The 19,265-nt window shown below is 38.1% G+C and overlaps 1 protein-coding gene across 1 annotated transcript in view; it reads left to right on the top strand.

The window, feature by feature from the left end:
- The first annotated feature begins 3,275 nt into the window (after nt 1-3,275).
- Nucleotides 3,276-19,265, top strand: part of sh3kbp1 (SH3-domain kinase binding protein 1) — a 75,399-nt gene continuing 59,409 nt past the window's right edge. The window contains exon 1 of the mRNA XM_038267441.1: nt 3,276-3,601. Within this exon, the coding sequence (XP_038123369.1) occupies nt 3,598-3,601 (4 nt within the window). The 5' untranslated portion in view covers nt 3,276-3,597. The remainder of the gene's footprint in view (nt 3,602-19,265) is intronic.

A 19,265-nucleotide genomic window follows, 5' to 3' on the forward strand; every position in this document is an offset into this window, starting at 1 on the left:
ATTAAGCTGCTGGAATATATTTTCATTTATTAGATTCGGTTGGAGCACATTTTAAAGTATTAAGCTAAACAACATTATTATCATATTGAAAGAACGTGAAAACACATACAGAAAAAAAAAAATCTAAATGAAAAGTTTATTACAACAAAAATTCTCCTATTTCTGTTTGTATCAATTAGATTTCACATTTAAATTCTTAGAATCTTTCAGAACGAAAACTCATGTTTTAGTGTACAAAGTTTAATGTAATATATTCTATTTCTAGGCAACACATTGCATATATAGAATTGCATACATAGAAACAGGGAACAGAAACTATGTGCAGCTCTTGACTCTTCTTTCCTTTTATAGGTTTGCAAACTCGACAATAACAGCGCTGATCAGAAGAAAAACATAAAAGGACAGCTACAATAATTAGTGCTGCAGTACATTTTGTTTTGGCTTACTTTCAACAACTCATCAATCCTGCTGCCATAAAGGTTGATTTGCATGACTGTCAGTTCTTTTGTCTACAGATTTCCCCTTTTGAATTGTGGAAGTGCAAATGTTAAAGTTAACAATTTTTACAGTGACAGGTATATACTGTTTTACTACAGTTAAATTAATCAACTTTACATCGTTTAATTCAAATTTTGTAACAAATTCAAATGTAATAGCTTCATCTCCAAATTTGCCATTACTGAAACACATTTTATTTAAAAGAGAGAGGAGGGGAAGCTTCGATGTGACATTTATCCATTTATTCAGTCACTTAACATTTGCCAGTATTAACTGTTTGCCACTAACCCCTGGTAACTACTTCCTTCAGTAAGAGAGCAATATTATTATACAACCGCTCTGCCTCATAAGAGTAAAAACAGCCTGCACCTATTTATTTATTCTAAGTTTATTTTGAATTCATTACTTCTCTTTACACCTCCAATTTGGCTCTATATTTATCATGAATTATTTAATTTCCTTTCATTTTATGTTTTTATCAAACTTTACTTTGCTTATATACCTTTTGTCTAAAAATGTATTTATTTTTATATTAATAAATTGATTGTTTCAGTTACTTCCATTTATTTATTGATTTAATGATTTAATTTGATTGAATGAGGATTAATTTAATTACAACCATATAGTTCATTTCCTTATCAATATTATAGTGTCTATGCCTCCTATATTAATAATGTTTATCCCTGCTCAGAGGTGCAAAGTAACCAAGTATAAGTACTTAGTATAAATATTTTCATGTGCAATATTAAGATAATTTATTACTTTTACTCAGTACATTTCAACGCAATTATCTGTACTTTCTACTCCTTACTTTATCAAACTCTGACTTGTAACTTTCTATCCACATTAAATGACATTAAGTAACAGCTGCAGTCTGTCCAGCTGGAGCACAGTTTGTACTACAAGTATTTAACTGCTTATGCAGGACTCCTTTTCAGTTTAATATAGCATCCTGACTGGAAGAAAAATAACGATTTAGAGCAAAATTAGACAGTTTTGCCAACACAGCCAACAAAGGAAAATAATTTTATGATCATTGAAATGTTTTGTTTTTTTAAGAATAGCTTTTAAAAGTTATTTTGCATCATAAAAAAAAAAAAAATTGTACTTAAGTGACGTGTTTAACCTTTGCTTTTTTACTTGTACTTTAGTAAAAGACTTCATTCTGTACTTTTACTTTTAATAGATAATTTTTTACAAAGGTATTTGTGCTTTAAATACTTTTAATACTTTAGACCAGAGGTCTTCAACAGGGGGTCCGTGACCCCTTGGGGGTCCTCGAAGGTACTCCATGGGGTTCGCAAAGTTTTGGTTGATTAGACCAGAGATGGTAAAAGTACTCACTTTCCCTTCTTGAGTAAAAGTACAGATACTTGTGTTAAAAAATACTCTGGTAAAAGTGGAAGTACTGAATAAACTTCTTTACTCAAGTAAAAGTAACAAAGTACAGGCTTGTAAATTTACTTAAAGTATAAAAGTAAAAGTAGAAACCACTTTTTTCATTCCATTGCCTACATTTTAAATGGATGTCTGCCAATAGGACTAGATCTCTGTTGTGTTCATTTTCAATCATCTTCAATCATCTCGTCGTCCATACTACTATGCTAACGCCACCGCCACCAAGCTGCAATGATTTGCCGCGAATGAATACCGCTGAATCTGTCGATTCATCTTGTAGTGGTGCGTCAAATGCAATGTAGATTCCCATCCAATTAGACTGAATTTGGTATTGATGATGAGAAAAATAATAACGGTAACTCCATTGAAATTGTTCAAAACTAAAGTAACGAGCCAATTTTTAAAATGTAAGGAGTAGAAAGTACAGATATTTGTCTAAAATGTTTAAAGTAGAAGTAAAAAGTCGCCATAAAAATAAGTAGTAAAGTAAAGTAAAAATATCAGAAAAATCTACTTGAGTACAGTAACGAATTATTTGTACTTCGTTACTTCCCATCTCTGGATTAGACTTTGTTTTTTTATTCCCCCCTGCAATTTTTTCCACTAATTGAAATGTCTTTAAATACACATTAACATGAATTCAACACACTGTAGGAAACAGATAAAGTCATCAATGCACACATTCAGTGACACCCAGGAGCTCTTTCAAGCCGTTTCATTCACAACACCTGTCCCATCAACCAGGAATCAGAATCAGAAATACTTTAATAATCCCAGGGAGAAATTACTTTCGTTACATTACGTTACAATTTCATACAATATATATATAATCAGGGGGTCCCCGCTCCATTTCGCCATCAGTTTGAGGGTCCTTGGCCTGGAAAACATTGAAGACCCCCAGCATTAGACACCTCTGACCCTAGTGTCCTGTCATCATCATCAAAACAATGGCATTTATTTCAACTGGCGATATTTAGCTCTTAATTTATTGTATTTTCTTTTTTTTTTTAGAGATTTGAATTTTTATAGCCTATAATTTTTTGTTACTCTTATTTTATGAAAAAGCTTCCTTGCTGAGTAGTAAAGGTGCTTTATAAAAAAAAAAAAATACAAAATATGCAAAAGTGCTGTAACAAACCAGGAAAATAGCAAATTGATACACAAAGCCTATTACCTGTTTCAATATTTGTATATTTTGAGTTCTAAAAAAAAAAAAAAAAAAAAAAAAAAAAAAAAATTCAGCTGATTAGGACCGATGGGATTTCCTGGTCTAAAACACATTTGTGTCACCCACCATCTGTGCTGCGAAGATGACGTCACACCTTCCCTCCTGCATCCCACGGCATTTACGAAAACGAAAACTCACCGCTAGCAGCTGGAATTTACGAGGCGTACGCGAAAGTAACACAGGAGATAGAGAGCGAGGGGAGAGAAAGGGGTTTGCTCATCAGCGCTTTTTCCGTTTTCTGGCCGCTCGTTGTTCCTCCTCCTCCTCTTCCGTGTCACTGGCTTGAAAAAAAGAAAAAAAGAGGAAGGAATATGGTTTGGTGTGACGCTCCTCCCGTTTAGTAGCGGATCTCTGCAAACACGGACGGGAGACTGTCAAAGGGGGGGGCTTGGTCCGGATAAAATCCGCCTGTAACACCTGAGACTATCGCCCACAGTCCTGCAAGAGAAACAGCAGCACACCGGGGCACATAAATGGGTGAGATGCTGCACGTTTATTTTTACTTTTTTTATTGTAGTTGCTTGTGGTTGTGAGCAGCCTGCAGCCTCCTCTGCGCATCTGGATGGGACAGGACGCTCCAGATGCGCACAGGGTTCAGTCTTCTCTCTGTGCCTGATCTACCTCCACCCCACACACCCTTTTTGCATCTTTTTTTAAATATCGTAATAAAGACAAGCGTTACGTGGGCCGTGAGCCTTTGTATATAGAGGTCCACAGCCACGCGTGGGGGGGGGGGGGGGGGTGTAGTGAGCGCGTGTTTTTTTTTTGGGAGAGAACGCCACTGATGAGTTGCAGATGTTGACACGTTTGCATTCACAATGTCTGTGTGCCAGAGTGTTTTAACGTCCAGCTCAGTGTCTGTTTGCACGAAAAAGGCCTTTGCTGTCTCTCTTTTCCCCCCCACGAGCAATGCGTGTTGTTCATCTGGCTGCAGATTAGGTGGTCTGGAGATCAATAATTAGATGCCATGTAAGTCGGCTCATTGTCTAGAAAAAGCCATGTCCTTTAGGGCTTTATAACTCTGACTTCCCCCTTTTGTTTGCATGTTTCAAATTCCAAATGCCCTGCATAAAAGACACAGAAATCCCCATTAAGCCTATTTATGTCCATTTTGCATGCATGCATTGTGAGGCCCCATTCTGTTGGTGCATTGTAATTGTAGTAAATCAACTATTGAGGTGATGCAGGGCTCACCTCATGCAATAAAACTTCTAATAAAACTCTGAACCATTTTGAGTAACACTCAAGAGCATAAGCTGTGTGACAAGCCTGTAAAAGTCACTAACCACTCCTCAACCTAAAAAACCTCAAAGTAAACACCACGCAGAGAGATGAATTAAGTAGCGAATATTGTAAAGACCAGTACTTTATTTAACTATGCGAGAAAACTACATAGGTCACTGGGTTAAGAATATTCTCCGTTCATGATTGATAATTTCTGTACAGATGTGTACTAACTCAATGTAAACATTACACTGCAAAACTAATACTGCTCTATATGATTGTATTTTGATCATAAACTAAAGAAATTATGATAGGCCTACTGATGACAGGGATTAATATTATGACGGAGTATTAGGTCCAGGCTAGAGAAAATTGTTTTTCTTCTATTTCGAGAATAAAGTCGTAAAATTACAAGAATAAAGTCATAACATTACGAGAATAAAGTCGTAATATTGGGAGAATGAAGTCATCCTACCACAACCCATTTCAGAAAGAAAGACTCGAGCCCTGACCAGCATATGACAGCTGACCATCGCCACCAAACAGCAACTCGAGTCCACTTTGACCTACTGCCCAATTTGATGCTGGTGTGCTAAAAGATTTTCTTATTTGTCAAACTAGAGCCAAGTATAACTTCACATGATACTCGACATTCCTCATTTTAGAGAAGAAAGTGCTTCTTGTAGGAGTTGTCATTAAATACACCTTTATTCTCGTAATTTTATGACTATTCTTTTTGTGACTTTTTTCTCATAATATTACGACTTTATTCCTGTGATCTTAGGACTTTATCCTTGTGATGTTACGACTTTATCCTTGTGATGTTACGACTTTATTCTCGTAATTTTATGACTTTATTCTCGTAATGTTACGATTTTATTCTCGTAATTTTATGACTCTTCTCGTTGTGACATTTTTCTCATAATATTACTTTATTCTCGTAATTTTACGACTTTATTCTTGTAATGTTACAACTTTATTATTGTAAGTTCACAACTTTATTCTTGTAATTTTGCAACTTTATTCTTGTAATTTTATGATTATTCTCGTTGTGACTTTTTTCTCATAATATTATGACTTTATTCCTGTGATTTTAAGACTTTATAGGGGACGGGCACAGCGCGTTGCATTCTGGGTACGCCGCCATATTGACAGCTAGTTGCTACGGTAAACAAAGACCTTAAACAGCACAGAGACGAGTAAACAGCGATGTTAAAAGCGAAGAAAGGATGCGGAATATACCGAGACACACTGCAGAGGGAAGCCAGGGACCGTTATCTGCAAAAGATGGGCTTCATAAACGGACTTGATCCCTACGAAGTAGCAAGCAAGGAGTGGTGCGTTGGGGAAGAATTTCTACCGCCGTTTGCGAGGGAGGACATATTTTCCTATCTAGTGTGTGGCGTCAGTGCCTACACACATGAAGAATTTCGCTGCTACAAGTCGCTAGAGGCTTACAAACAGCTGACAGATGGAAAAGTTCACGACATGGAAGTAATCAAACCGAATGAGAACACAGTCATTAGATCCAAGGTAAGCTACCGTCTCAACATGGTGTGGTGTTTGTTGTGGTGATAAGACTAGGTGCAGGCACTAACGTAAAACATCAAAAATGTATCTAAACAAATCTTGTGCTGACTGTACGTGTCCTGGGATACTGTAGTTACATTCTGATGATATACGACTGTCCTACCATGGTACTATGTTGTATGTATGTTCTGTAACTTACCAGAATGAAAATGCCGGGAACACACACTCATGGACACTGGGATTGAGTTGAAAGTTATATTTGGCCGTCTTACAGCAGCGACCCATGCTAGCCGGCGACTCTTTGTTATGGAGGACATTTGTTTTCCATTGAGACGCCTCCAGGTTGGAAAACGGTAAAAAGACAATCCATTTGGGATTTTTTCCCCCGTCCAGTCACAGCTTGCGCTACTACACCCTACGACACAGCAACCGGTGACCATAACGACAGCAGAGGTAAAATGAAACGGCAAAAAACTAAGCAAACTACTAGCAGAAGAAAGCAAGTCCTTACAGGCGCGAAGTCGAAGTGTAAACAATGGGCTGACCAGCTTTCAATATGGCTGCCGCGCAACGTGTGACGTCATGTGCCCGTTCCTTATTCTCGTAATGTTACGACTTTATCCTTGTGATGTTACGACTTTATTCTCGTAATGTTACGATTTTATTCTCGTAATTTTACAACTTTATTCTTGTAATGTTACCATCTTATTCTCGTAATTTTTATGACTATTCTCGTTGTGACTTTTTTCTCATATTATGACTTTATTCTCGTAATTTTACGACTTTATCCTTGTGATGTTACGACTTTATTCTCATAATTTTACAACTTTATTCTCGTAATGTTACGACTTTATTCTCGTAATTTTACAACTTTATTCTCGTAATGTTACGACTTTATTCTCGTAATTTTACAACTTTATTCTCGTAATGTTACAATTTTATTCTCGAAATTTTTATGACTATTCTCATTGTGACTTTTTTCTCATAATATTACGACTTTATTCTCGTAATTTTACGACTTTATCCTTGTGATGTTACGACTTTATTCTCATAATTTTACAACTTTATTCTCGTAATGTTACGACTTTATTCTCGTAATTTTACAACTTTATTCTCGTAATGTTACGACTTTATTCTCGTAATTTTACAACTTTATTCTCGTAATGTTACAATTTTATTTTCGAAATTTTTATGACTATTCTCATTGTGACTTTTTTCTCCTAATATTACGACTTTATTCCCATAATTATGACTTTATTATTGTAATGTTACGATTTTATTCCTGTAATTTTATGACTCTATTCTCTTAATGTTACGACTTTATCCTCGTAATGTTAAGACTTTATTCTCGTAATGTTACGACTTTATCCTCGTAATGTTACGACTTTATTCTCATAATTTTACAACTCTATTCTCGTAATTATATGACTTTATTCTTGTAATGTTGAGACTTTATTCTTGAAATAGAAGAGAAAAAAAATCTCTAGCCTGGCCCTATACTCCGTCATAAAATATATGTCTTAAACCAAATCTTAAATGTTTTCCTGTTCATGGACGTGCAAGTATTAGCATAGAAGCACACTTAGCTGGTGCAGGGAATTTAGAAAAATGTTGTGCACCAACATTTATATGTGGGGATTTTTATGATCCATTTAATGGTTGGAAGAACTCACAACCAATAGTGTGGTTCACAGGCAAGGTAATGGTCCAGTTTCTGGCCCAATCCTCCCCTTCCTACAGTATTAAGGACTCCTGCATTTTCCTGCGGTGTTTGGTGCGGTTAAACTGATGTAATTTGCTCGGAAGTATGTCTGGACCACCCCTATCTTGTCTTTGGAAATTATCCTAGCATGTGGTGTTTTCCTTGAAGATAAATAAGCATGCAGTCTATTTAATGACATTCAGCAAATCAGGAAATACTAAGAAACTATTACTAGTACTTTCTGTATGTAGCTGTACACCACATACTCTAGGACCAAGCCTGTTATATCTATCTTTGTCATCTTACGTGTTGTCTCCCAAGTTGTAAAAATAAACAGGCAATTGTAAACATCTTGTCATGTGACCAAGGCATGAAACTAAGCCTCACGTATGTGCTAGCATTATTATAGAAGCTGATATAGGGCTTTGAGAGATTGGCATTTTAAGACATCTATGAACCATCATCTAAAAGTGATATATTGACTGTTGAACATGTATATCATCCATTATAGACCTAAAATTAAATCTTAGATGCAAGCAAGGATTTGTATAGAAGATGTATTTTATGTGTGGAAGTATCTGTTTTAAAATATAATAAGCCATTTCCTGGAAGTAAGACATTAACCCATCCATCCATCCATTTTCGGTCACGCTTATCACTTCTGGGGTCACGAGGGGTGCTGGTGCCTATCTCCAGCTGTCTACGGGCGAGAGGCGGGGTACACCCTAGACAGGTCGCCAGTCCATAACAGGGCAACACAGAGACAAACAACCATTCACACACACTCACACCTAAGGAGAATTTAGAGAAGCCAACTAACATAACAGTCATGTTTTTGGACTGTGGGAGGAAGCTGGAGTACCCGGAGAGAACCCACACATGCTGAGGGAGAACTTGCAAACTGCATGCAGAAAGGCCCCTGGCCCGGGCATTGAACCCAGAACATTCTTGCTGCGAGGGAAGCAGTGCTACCCGCTGCTCCACTGAGCAGCCCTTATATTAACCCATAGAAATGGTTATTATCAGTGGTATGAGAATAAAAACGTACCTCTAACACAGCTTTTTTCTGCACATGAGCTAATGTTAAGCTAGCATGGACCATAAGTCAAATAATCATCTGTTCGAACACTATTGAATCGACACAAAAGTAGGGGAATAACTTGTGTGGATGTTCTACTATGGATTATTTACTAGAGGAGTGTAAACATATAAATAAAATACCTAAAACTAAATCACCACTGTCTGTTTTCAAGGATTAGAGAATTTAAAAAGTAGCATCGCTGCACAGCCAGCTGCTACAAGTAGCTGGACAGTTGACAACACAAATGGCTGCCCTTCTCATGGTTACAACCGTACCCAGTAATTTACTGGCTGAGGACGATGTGTGAATAAAGCCAGAACTGATTTACTGGGTAAAACTGACCTGATGGTTCATATCCGTTAATTACAGAAAATGCTGTAGTGTTATTAAAGCCGTTGTTCTGTCAGATAAGCCTACCTAGTCAGACCATCCAATAGTCAATAGGACCTCAGATTTGCATTTATTACTTTAGTGTTGTACGAAAAATAGACTTTAAACTTTGTTGACAGGTGTGTATCCCTTTAGTCATATACAAAATAAAAACAATTAAAGGTCAGATTGACATATGCTTCAAAAAACACCAAAAAGTAAGCAGTTAAATAGTTGTTTTGTATATGACTAAAGGGATAAACTACAGGGATAAGTGGGTGTTGACTATGGGTATGCTGGTGTGAGGGGGTATGCTCATCTGACAGAATAATTCAATTCAGTTTATTTCTATAGCACCACTTCAAAAGACATGTCATCTCAAGGCAATTTACAATTCCACCAGTCCACACAGTTAAATTGATTCAAAGTTTTCTATCTAAGGAAAACCACTTGATTGCATCGACTCATTGACTTGAAGGCAATCACTCACTCTAACCATGCTTGTAGTGACAGTGGAGAGGAAAGACCCCCTTTTAACAGGGCGGCCCTGTCCAGGAAACATACAGCCAGGCAGACGAGCTCCATATCAATACAGGGTATGGCACGTATATGTTATCTTCGTAGTCATGCGTTGCCTAACCATAGTCCTGCTTCCTGCTATATGTTGTTAACAGGGATGCCCTGATACAACTTTTTTTTATTTCTGATACAATACCGATATTGCACTGAGTGTTACTGATACTGAGCCGATACAATATCAGCACAAATCGGACATATTTATTCTACTCAGTTTGTGGTGTAGGATATAAGAAAGGGTATGATAAAGGGGTATTATTCAGAGAACAATAGTCACCTAGAAAAGCTATGAGAACAACCGACCCATTTATTATTAACCAACAGTTTACATAAACTTTAGATAGAAGCGGCGTGTCTTTATCAGCATGCCGGTATCAGAGAACTGGGTGCAGGGGGCAAAATCTGATTTTTTTGCCTGATATCAGTTGTTCACCTCTGCAACAACAGCATTGGTTACAAACATGCTGGCAACATTTCTTAAAGTATTTTTATCAAGTAAGCAGACAAGTTTTCTAATGACGTCTGGAAACTGGTTGAATCTGGAAGTGAAAGAACTCCTCTCTGCCGCTGTCAGGAACTGTCCAGAACTCGGTTCTCTAAGACAAGATACCTGCTGCTCTTCTGGATCACAGGGTACACTGGAAAAAATAGAAATCAAGTTATTTATAAACTTCCATCTGCAGAGAAAGTACTGTAAATCAAAGTAACCAAACTTAAAGATGGTAGTAGTGACACAACGGGAGAAATAGCCCTTCAACCCTTTTACCAATCGAAAGCCAACTTCAGTTTCATGCTTGGTAAATGGTAAATGGCATGTACTTATATAGCGCCTTTATTCAAGTTAGGAGACTTGACCAAAGCGCATTACACTACATTAATTCACCCATTCACGCACACACTCACACACTGATAGTGGCAAGCTACATTGTAGCCACAGCTGGCCTGGGGCTCACTGACAGAAGCGGGGCTGCTGTACACTGGTGCCACTGGGGCCTCTGACCACCATCAGTAGACAATGCAGGTGAAGTGTCTTGCCCAAGGACACAACGACACCGAAAGTCGGAGCCGGGGCTTGAACCGTCAATCCTTCGATTTCAGGGCAAATTCCTACATCCAACGCCACTGTCGCCACTGCTTATGTGTTCTCTATCAATCATTTGATGGTCTAAGGTTTTGTACATTTGTTTCATGGGAGGTCTGGGATTTGGAGTGGTTTTTATTGAGGTAGTCATGTTTAACCTTATGTTTGGGTTGGAAAAGTCAGCCCTAGCAAGCCCTTCTGTGTCGTACAGCACATCTGTTCCCTGCCACCACACTATTGCCGCTGTCACACAGCTAGGCAGAAAGCAGAGAGATTTTCGAATAGCGGTTACTAACAGTAGCTCACCCTTTGGCACTTTGTAGTTACCTAGCAATTAGCCACCCTGCTAAACTAAATAACAAAAGAACAGCAGTCTTCTTTATAGTTTGCTTGATCATTTAAAGCTATATCCTTTGCATTGTTGCCACCTGCAGGTGATATTGGATATATCTGTTCCAGTATTTCTGGGTTAGGCTTCACGGTGAAAAACAGTGGGTGGCGCTGTTGCCTTGCAGCAGTGGGTTCGATTCCTGGTCCGGGGTCTTTCTGCATGGAGTTTGCATGTTCTCCCTGTTCTTTTGGGGTACTCCGGCTTCCTCCCACGGTCCAAAAATGTCCTGCGATAGATTGGCGACCTGTCCAGGGTGTTCCCCACCTCTTGGCCATTGACAGCTGGAGATAAGCATCGGTCCCACAGATTATGAAAAAATGGATGGATGGATGTTATTGGGTTAAATTGGGAAAACAGCTGACCTAGAAATGTACGGGGACTAATGTGTGAAAGGGGCTTTGAGAGGATAAGCACTTTAAACCTTGCATGAATAATTACCATAACTGTAATACTTTTTAATTGTTTTTAACCGTGTATTAATTAGAGGTGGATGCATATAAAACACAAATGATATTGAAGGAATATATCGGCTGTTTTTGTCAATGCATCAAATTATGTGCTACAAAAAGCTAGCTATTAGAAGAAGTGACACTGACAAAGTAGTAGTTTGTAGCATACATTCTCAGGTCACAGGTCTGTGTGTGGTGGGTACTGCTTCTTTTTGATTATTGGGGGATGTTTAAGCAGATAATTAATTTAGACAGTGGATTTAGTAACTTTATATACAATTCACTCAAAATTTAGCTTTGATATTTGTAATTAGTGCAATAATAATAATAATAGCCCTATTAAAAGATGCTTCAGTTCCAATAGATTTTATGCTGCCACCACTCATATTGTGTCCAGGAGCTAAAGATAAAGTCATCATGTTGTCTATTGCTATTCAGACAGGGTGTGTTAATTGTCTGTATTTATTATACATCTTAATAGAATGTAAATAATTACCTCACTATAATGGTGGACCTTCAGTTACTTTGTACCCAACATTAGTCATTTTTTAAGATGGCTTAAACATGTAGTTTAATATTAGGCAAATTGGATCCTGAAATTAAACCATGATAAAAGCATACACTATATAAAGAAAACATAAAAGTGTAATATAGTTAGTTAAAACTCTTACAGGTTTTCCGCGGGTCATTAAAAGTCATTAAATTATATTTTTTAAATTAAGGCCTTAATTGGCATTAAAATTAATTGAATGTGTTTATTGTGGCGTTTAAAATGCAAGATGTTTATGAAAACTATTTCGTCAGACATATTATATCACAATATATTTGCGTGGAACTGCTTCCGGTTGATCGCAAAGCTGTATGTTCAGAAAAGAAGCTTGAGTCGGAGAAAAAGCTAGAGAATGGGGGGAAAAAGCTAATATCAACAAAAGTGGTTGGTAAACGAGGAATTCGGAACATGGCTGCAGCCTGTCGAAGTGTACCTGTTGGTGGCATTAAAATAATTTCTAAGAGCATTAAAAGAGCATTAAATTTGAGTTATTCATTCCTGTATAAACCCTGTCATAATGACTCCACATATAAAACATCTCATTTACTTTGTATTTTTTCCACCATAATGATGACCCACCAATCTCCTTCACCTGTTGCCCCTCAGATCTCGCAGTAAAGGTGACATAGATTATATTACCAGCAAGTAGGGTTTGAATACATAAGGCCTGAGATACCCGTTCTGCCTACGTTGACGCTAAAAGAGATCTTTGTAACCTACCAAAAGTGTAAAGTGGTACTGTACCTACCCTATTTCTCACATTCCTAAAATATAGGAATGTCTAATTTTTATCGTTGAAACATGTGAATGGGATGAATTCAGGTAATTTTAAAATTGGACATTGAAATTTTTCTCTTGGCTGATTTCACATGTCAGACATGAAAGCATTCCCTTAAAGTATTGTCTTAAGATACATTCAGTGTTCTCTAAATTTTCCTCAAGTGTTAATTAACTTACAGAGGTGGATAATCCAGGTTCGGAGAGTAAAAAGCCTGCACAGAGATTATCAATCATTTCCAGCTCCACAGACCTGATGGGGACTAATGTTTATAACCTTGGTTTTAAACTCCAGTCCTCGTGGGCTGGTGTCCTGCAACTTTTAAGTGTGTCTCTGCTTTAACACACCTGACTCCAATTAAAACTCATCAGCTGAGCTCTCCATCGACTGAATGCATGCCGGTGAGTTAGTTTAGCCATTTACTTTAAGCATTTAAAGCCCCTCTCACACCTTGAAGATTTAGCCAGTGTATGCCTGACGCCCCCCAATCTTCTAAAACACTGCCATACGCTGAACTTTATGTGTATATTTTCAATTTTGGGCGTATACATATAGTATTTATAAGTCCACAACTTATGTCCAACAACAGCCTGTGCATAACGCTTGGTAGCGTAACGCACATGAAATGTCACAAGACAGTGTCTTGTCAAGAGATTTTGCTCAAAGTTCCTCGACGAACTTGCCGTATGTCATTGTGTTTTAGCGTGCTTCAGCGTGCTCATCATTTATACAAAACTTACCCATAACTTCCAACTTAACTTCCAACTTATGCCAACGTTTTTGACAGATTTTTCTTATGTCATGCATACGCTGGCTAAATCGTAAAGGTGTGACAGGGGCTTAATGCAATGGACACATCTAAATTTTGCAGAAAACTAACTCCTTAAGACTTGAGTTTGAAACCCCTGGTTTTAAATAATCTGGTTAACTGTACGGGATGAAGGAAAACTGGGCAAAGGTTTAACTTTCTGAGGCTGGATTCACCCATCTTTGTTAACTTATAGGAAGCTTACAAACCATAGCCTCCTAATCTGGACTTTCTTGACTTTATATCATTAAACAAGTCATAAACAAATCTCTCTTGTAATTATGACATTTACTGGCAGAAAATGTTTAGTCTAATGTGAGAGACTGAAAAAATAAACCTCAAAGCCGTATGCTCTTTTTATTCATGTATGTTATCATATACAGATATGAAAGTCTTCACACCTTTGTACACATCTGGTATTGTCTTGACTTCCCTGCATAGTCTTAACCTTCTAGCATTTTACTGAAAACGGCGCCTAACAGAAATTGAGATTCCAGTTTGATTATTAACGAGTCGATTGAATGTTTTAAACCTGAATTATAATCAGAGTTATGATGAATCCTTAAAGTAGCAGTTTCTTTCAAGCACAATGTCTGTTTTGATGTGTTGCTTGATGTGACTTTTTTAATGAACCGAGGCAATGGTCTAAACACTTCTTACTGACTGGGAGAAGCCATTTTGTTGAGCTTGATATTTCCGTGTGATCTTGAATTTACCTGTTGTAATAAAACCTTTAACCCTATTTTCTCTACTTCGAGCCATCAAGTAAACAAAATGTTGCACGTCGATTTTTGCACGTAATTTGAACATCCTGTTTGCTCTATTTTACAAATGGATTTATGAGGTAGATTGCGTTGTACGCAAATGTAAACCAAAATCAAGTTCCTCATAGGTGTAAAATTTGCACCAGTCCTTCAACGCAAGTGTAACCTGGCAGTATATTTTCTTCTTCTTTTTTTCAAAGACAAAATGAAAACCAAAAAAAAGTTTTTTTCAGACAAACTTGTGTTCTTTTGTTGTCTATTTTCCTTCATAACAATTACCACCATCTTTCTTGCAATCTAGCAAACAGTGTTTCCTTTGGCCTAGGCTTGATCATATTTAGATTTAAACAAATATACCTAAATGGAGGCGAATTTACTGGAAAATGACCAGATAACGTCTCGTTTGGATGCAGTGAAAACTGCTTCAGCAAAAATAATCAATGGTGCCATTTTAGAAAGTTTTAATTTGCATGCAGTTAACAAATGAAACATAAGGGCAAAATGTGACACATTCAAGTGTCAGTGAGAGAGAAAATTAAGCCATATCACATTAGCCGCTAAGAAAGGGAAGGGTGTGTGATTAACTCAACTTATGGTTAGCTTAGGTGGTCAGGGAGTTGGTCTGCATGTCAACTAGAGAAAACATGTTAGTTTGACCCGTATTTTCATGATTCAAACAGGCTGCAAGGCAGAACTCATTTTAGTCCCTTTACAGAAACAACAGGATACTAAAATAAGACAAAACATTGTTTTCTGGGGCTTAGTTTGGCCTTAATCTTTTTGTAACTACCATGCAGATTCTTTTTACTCTTACGTCTGCTTACATTTTGTGTCGCTGTGAAGCTGAAAAACCTTCCCTCTTCTCACCGCCTACTCTACAAAGTTATTCTTCCTTTGAGCGGCTGACACCAAGGCTTCCCCACTAATAGTCATACAATATTTGAAACAGACAACGCGAGCTGTAATTCAGCCGCAGGATTTACTGAGCAGCAGAAGGGTGAGCAGAGAATGGTTGGAATTTTCCCTTTTCGCCGGAGCATTGTGATCCGATCCTCAGTCGGAGTAGAGTGGGTGGCTTTGGCTCCCAGTGGGCCCCGGGCCAGAGTGAATGTTTTACAGACACAAACACACAGCTGCTCTTGACATCACCAATGACAGAGTTGCTGAAACTCACTGAGATCTAAACACGGGTTGGCTATAAACCACAGAAATATCATTGCGGCTCTTCACAGATCACCCTGTGTGTCTGTGTGAGTTGTTTCCCCATTATCTAAACTAGCTGCAGCTGTTCCGTGGACGCTGCAGGCTTGATCACAGATTCTTCTGCAAATCTCTTTCTTGACCACTTGAGTGGGAGTTGTGTTTTGTCTGCAGACTTACAGATATTCAGTCTCTTGTCGACTCAAGGCCCCTCGCTCTTTTCGTTCTTGCAATTTAAGTTAGAAGCTTATGAAAGACATGTTTTCATTGATTTATAGCTTCGAAAATACATCCCATTTAACTTGATTTGAAATACTTGAATTAGATTTTACCTTTACAGTAAGAAACTCTTTATCTGACAATGTTTGCATCTCAGACTGTCAGCCCCTTGACGAGGCCAACCCTGAACCTATCATGTAAAACTAAAACCAGAATAACAACAGATAGATCCCTATTTTGAAAAAAATGTTGCTCATCAAAGTGAGCAGAATCAAACTGATCAAAAATATACATAATTTCCTCAGCGACATGTCAATATTTGCTATTTCTTTAGGTCTGTACAACTTTTTCTTATATTCGTTTTTAAGAATCAAAAAGTACTTAATGTTAAAGAAAAAAAGAAACTACACATGAAACCTAAGTACTGTATGCCCCTTAGACCCACTGCTAATAGATCCGGTTTTGTTACTGTTTATTTTTTTGCTTTTCTGCACTGTACCCTCTCTGACACCTTAGTTAGAGATGTTCTTTAAGACTGCTGTAGTTCATCGGATGGAATCGCTATTAAGTTTCCATTGCCATGATATTTCAGTCAAATTGATGTCTAAACTCTATCTGGACTGTTCACAACTTCTATATTCATTACTTTTTCAGTCAATTAGCTTGAGGTTTGAAGCTGGGTTTGGAATCTGTCCATCTGTCGGTCCCTCCAGAGATTATTTTATGCGTTTGTTAACTGAATTTGAATGGAATTATGGTCATACAGTTTTGTTCAAAAGAGAACATTTCTAAGGAGTTGTTTTTAATTCAGGAGTCATTTTATTCAATCTGGGCAATGCTGCTTTATTGCTTTAAAGCAGAGAATTTTGATACTGGCAAAATGCTATTTTTATTTGGTCTAGTCTTTCTAAAGGTCCTTTTGACTGGCATAAACAATGTGAAGTTGTGGTATAGAAGTGAAAGGTAAAATGGCCTTTACATGTAAAGTGTCTATTGTTGTCTGAGAGTGGCTGGCAGTGGTTAGGGTTGATCAAATGTGTTTTTGTGCGTTAACATCCATCTTTGTTAACATCAGTACAGCCACAATTCTTGGTCTTTCTACTTGCAAGCATTTCAAACTAGCTTCACTTGTTTAGTCCTGCATTTAAATAGTTAATCTTTCATCTGAGATGAAGCGAATTGCGTGTTTATATTGTGCCCTTGGATTTGTATGCAGTGATGTTAACGTGTTTCTCTACAGAAATATCCAGTCTGTCACTTACATCTTTGATCCTAGCATTGAGATTGCTAACCCCGTGATCTCATATCTGTTCGACTCTGCATGGCTTCAGATGAGCCCAAGGCCTCTTCTAGATTTGCCACTAACCTTGTGTTGCTGCCACTTTGCGCCCTCCCAGGCGCTCAGTGATGAGCAGAGCTACCCTTATCTCCTTTCTGGTGCATTTGATGCAGACAAACTTGTTGGTTCAGGTCTGCCCTGCTGTGCTACTTTAACTGTACTGTTATACAGTATGCAAGAAAAGTGTCACGAACTATAAATGTACACTTCTCCTTATTGAAAGAGCCTTGCACTTCCACTCCCAGGCTGGTAGCCACTTCCTCCCTCACCCACAGAAAAAACTGCCACCACCAGCTACAGAAAATGATTTCTGTGCCACATTATTTCAATAACTAATCCCTGTAGTGGTCTGCAGCCAGAGTCCTCTCCTTCTCATCTCCCCAGCTGTCTGACATGTGGTCTGCAGTCATCTCCTTTGTCTGTTTGGTATTGATATCTTGTGAAAGCCTTCATCCTACTGTTCCTCCCCTTTGCCTGTGATGTGCCCTCTCAGGAATGCCCTGACCTACTGGTGGAACCCAAATGTTTCACAGAATGCGGTTACTCATGCCTTGTGTCGTCAGTGTCCTTTTACCACAGTGTGAAGAAATGTAGCTACTCTGCTACCCTTTTTACTGTAGTTCCCATGGTTACCCAACTCTAGAATCTCCCTCCTCACACCCTCTCTTCCCCTGCTAGCGGATGTTTAAACAAGGATCAACCCGTGCTCCCATCACTGCTGATGATGATAAAGTGCTCTCCCTCTTCAACGCAGCTGTAGAGGTCTCATAAGAAGTCTGGGTTCGGGTTAAAAAGGCAAACATCAGCCACTGAATTATATTTGTTTACACATTTTGTTTAATTGTAGCTTATATTTTGTATTGCATGTTAAGGTTACATACTGAGATGCTCTAGACCGTGATGTGCAAACTTGCCCTCTTGATTATGGCCCTTATTAAACCAAGTGGGAAATATTTCATTTGAGGTAGTAGTAGAGTTCTTCTGTATTTTTTTAATGTTATATCGGCATTGAATGTATATGACAGAAGGGCATTGATGGTGCAAGACTTTTATATTTAGGAAGACCTCCCTTAAAGGGGTCATAGAATGATTCAATAGGGTATTTGGTGCTGGTCCTTAAGGTCTCTGAATAGGGTGTGTAACATTGGTTGTGCTGAAAATGGCATATTTGCTCTTCTATGAGCCCTAATGCAAGCCTGGTTATAAGTCCTAGAAAAAAACAACAGGTTTTTTTATATTATTTTGTTTTATATTATTATTATAATATTTAGATGAGCTGTGCACTGATTGGTTGGTTTACAACGACGGAAGCTGCTGAGCAAAGACGCATCATAGCAACAAGCACTCACTCACTGAAACATCAAATTGTTGATATGGTAGGGTGACCAGACTTCCTCTTTTTCCCGGACATGTCCTAGTTTTCATACCTAAAAAAATCTAAATTGTCTGGGATTTTGGTCGTCTACAGTGCAACCAGAACTTCCGGGAGACTTGGGGTGCCCGTTACCGGTCCCCAGCCCCCTCCTCCGGCTGAGGAGGGGAGGCTAATGGCTCTTTGCTGAGGTCCGGTCCAGTCAGTGACCCATTAGTTGAAACTTCATTCCCCCCCTCCCTTGGGCTAGTGAACCAGTGGGCTGGTCTGTATGTCAATTTCAGGGCGTGACAGAAATACAGGCTGGAACCAAATAAGGCAACATCCCCGAATTTACGTAAATTCAGTGCTTCGTTTTAATTCTCCCGTTTTATGATGGGACTTTAGAATTGTGAGATTTGCAGAGAAAGGAGGTGTCGAATGGGGTTTGAACCTCTCTGTACGTCCATTTCACCCTCTGAACTATTGTTATTCATCTATGACAATATAAACTCGGGTTTACATTCTATGACCCCTTTAAGATTAAGCATTTCTTTAGCTCTAGATGAATCTTTTCTGTCTTTGAAATCGGAATCAGTCGTAGTTTATTACCTTTCAAACTTAGGCTACGTTCACACTGCAGGCCTACATGCTCAATTCCGATTTTTTTTGTGAAATCTGATTTGTTTTTGCATTGCCGTTCACATTTCCAAATAAATGCAACTTGTA

This window comes from Cyprinodon tularosa, unplaced genomic scaffold, assembly GCF_016077235.1.
Source record: "Cyprinodon tularosa strain WSP-4 unplaced genomic scaffold, ASM1607723v1 ctg673, whole genome shotgun sequence".
Lineage (NCBI taxonomy): Eukaryota > Metazoa > Chordata > Actinopteri > Cyprinodontiformes > Cyprinodontidae > Cyprinodon > Cyprinodon tularosa.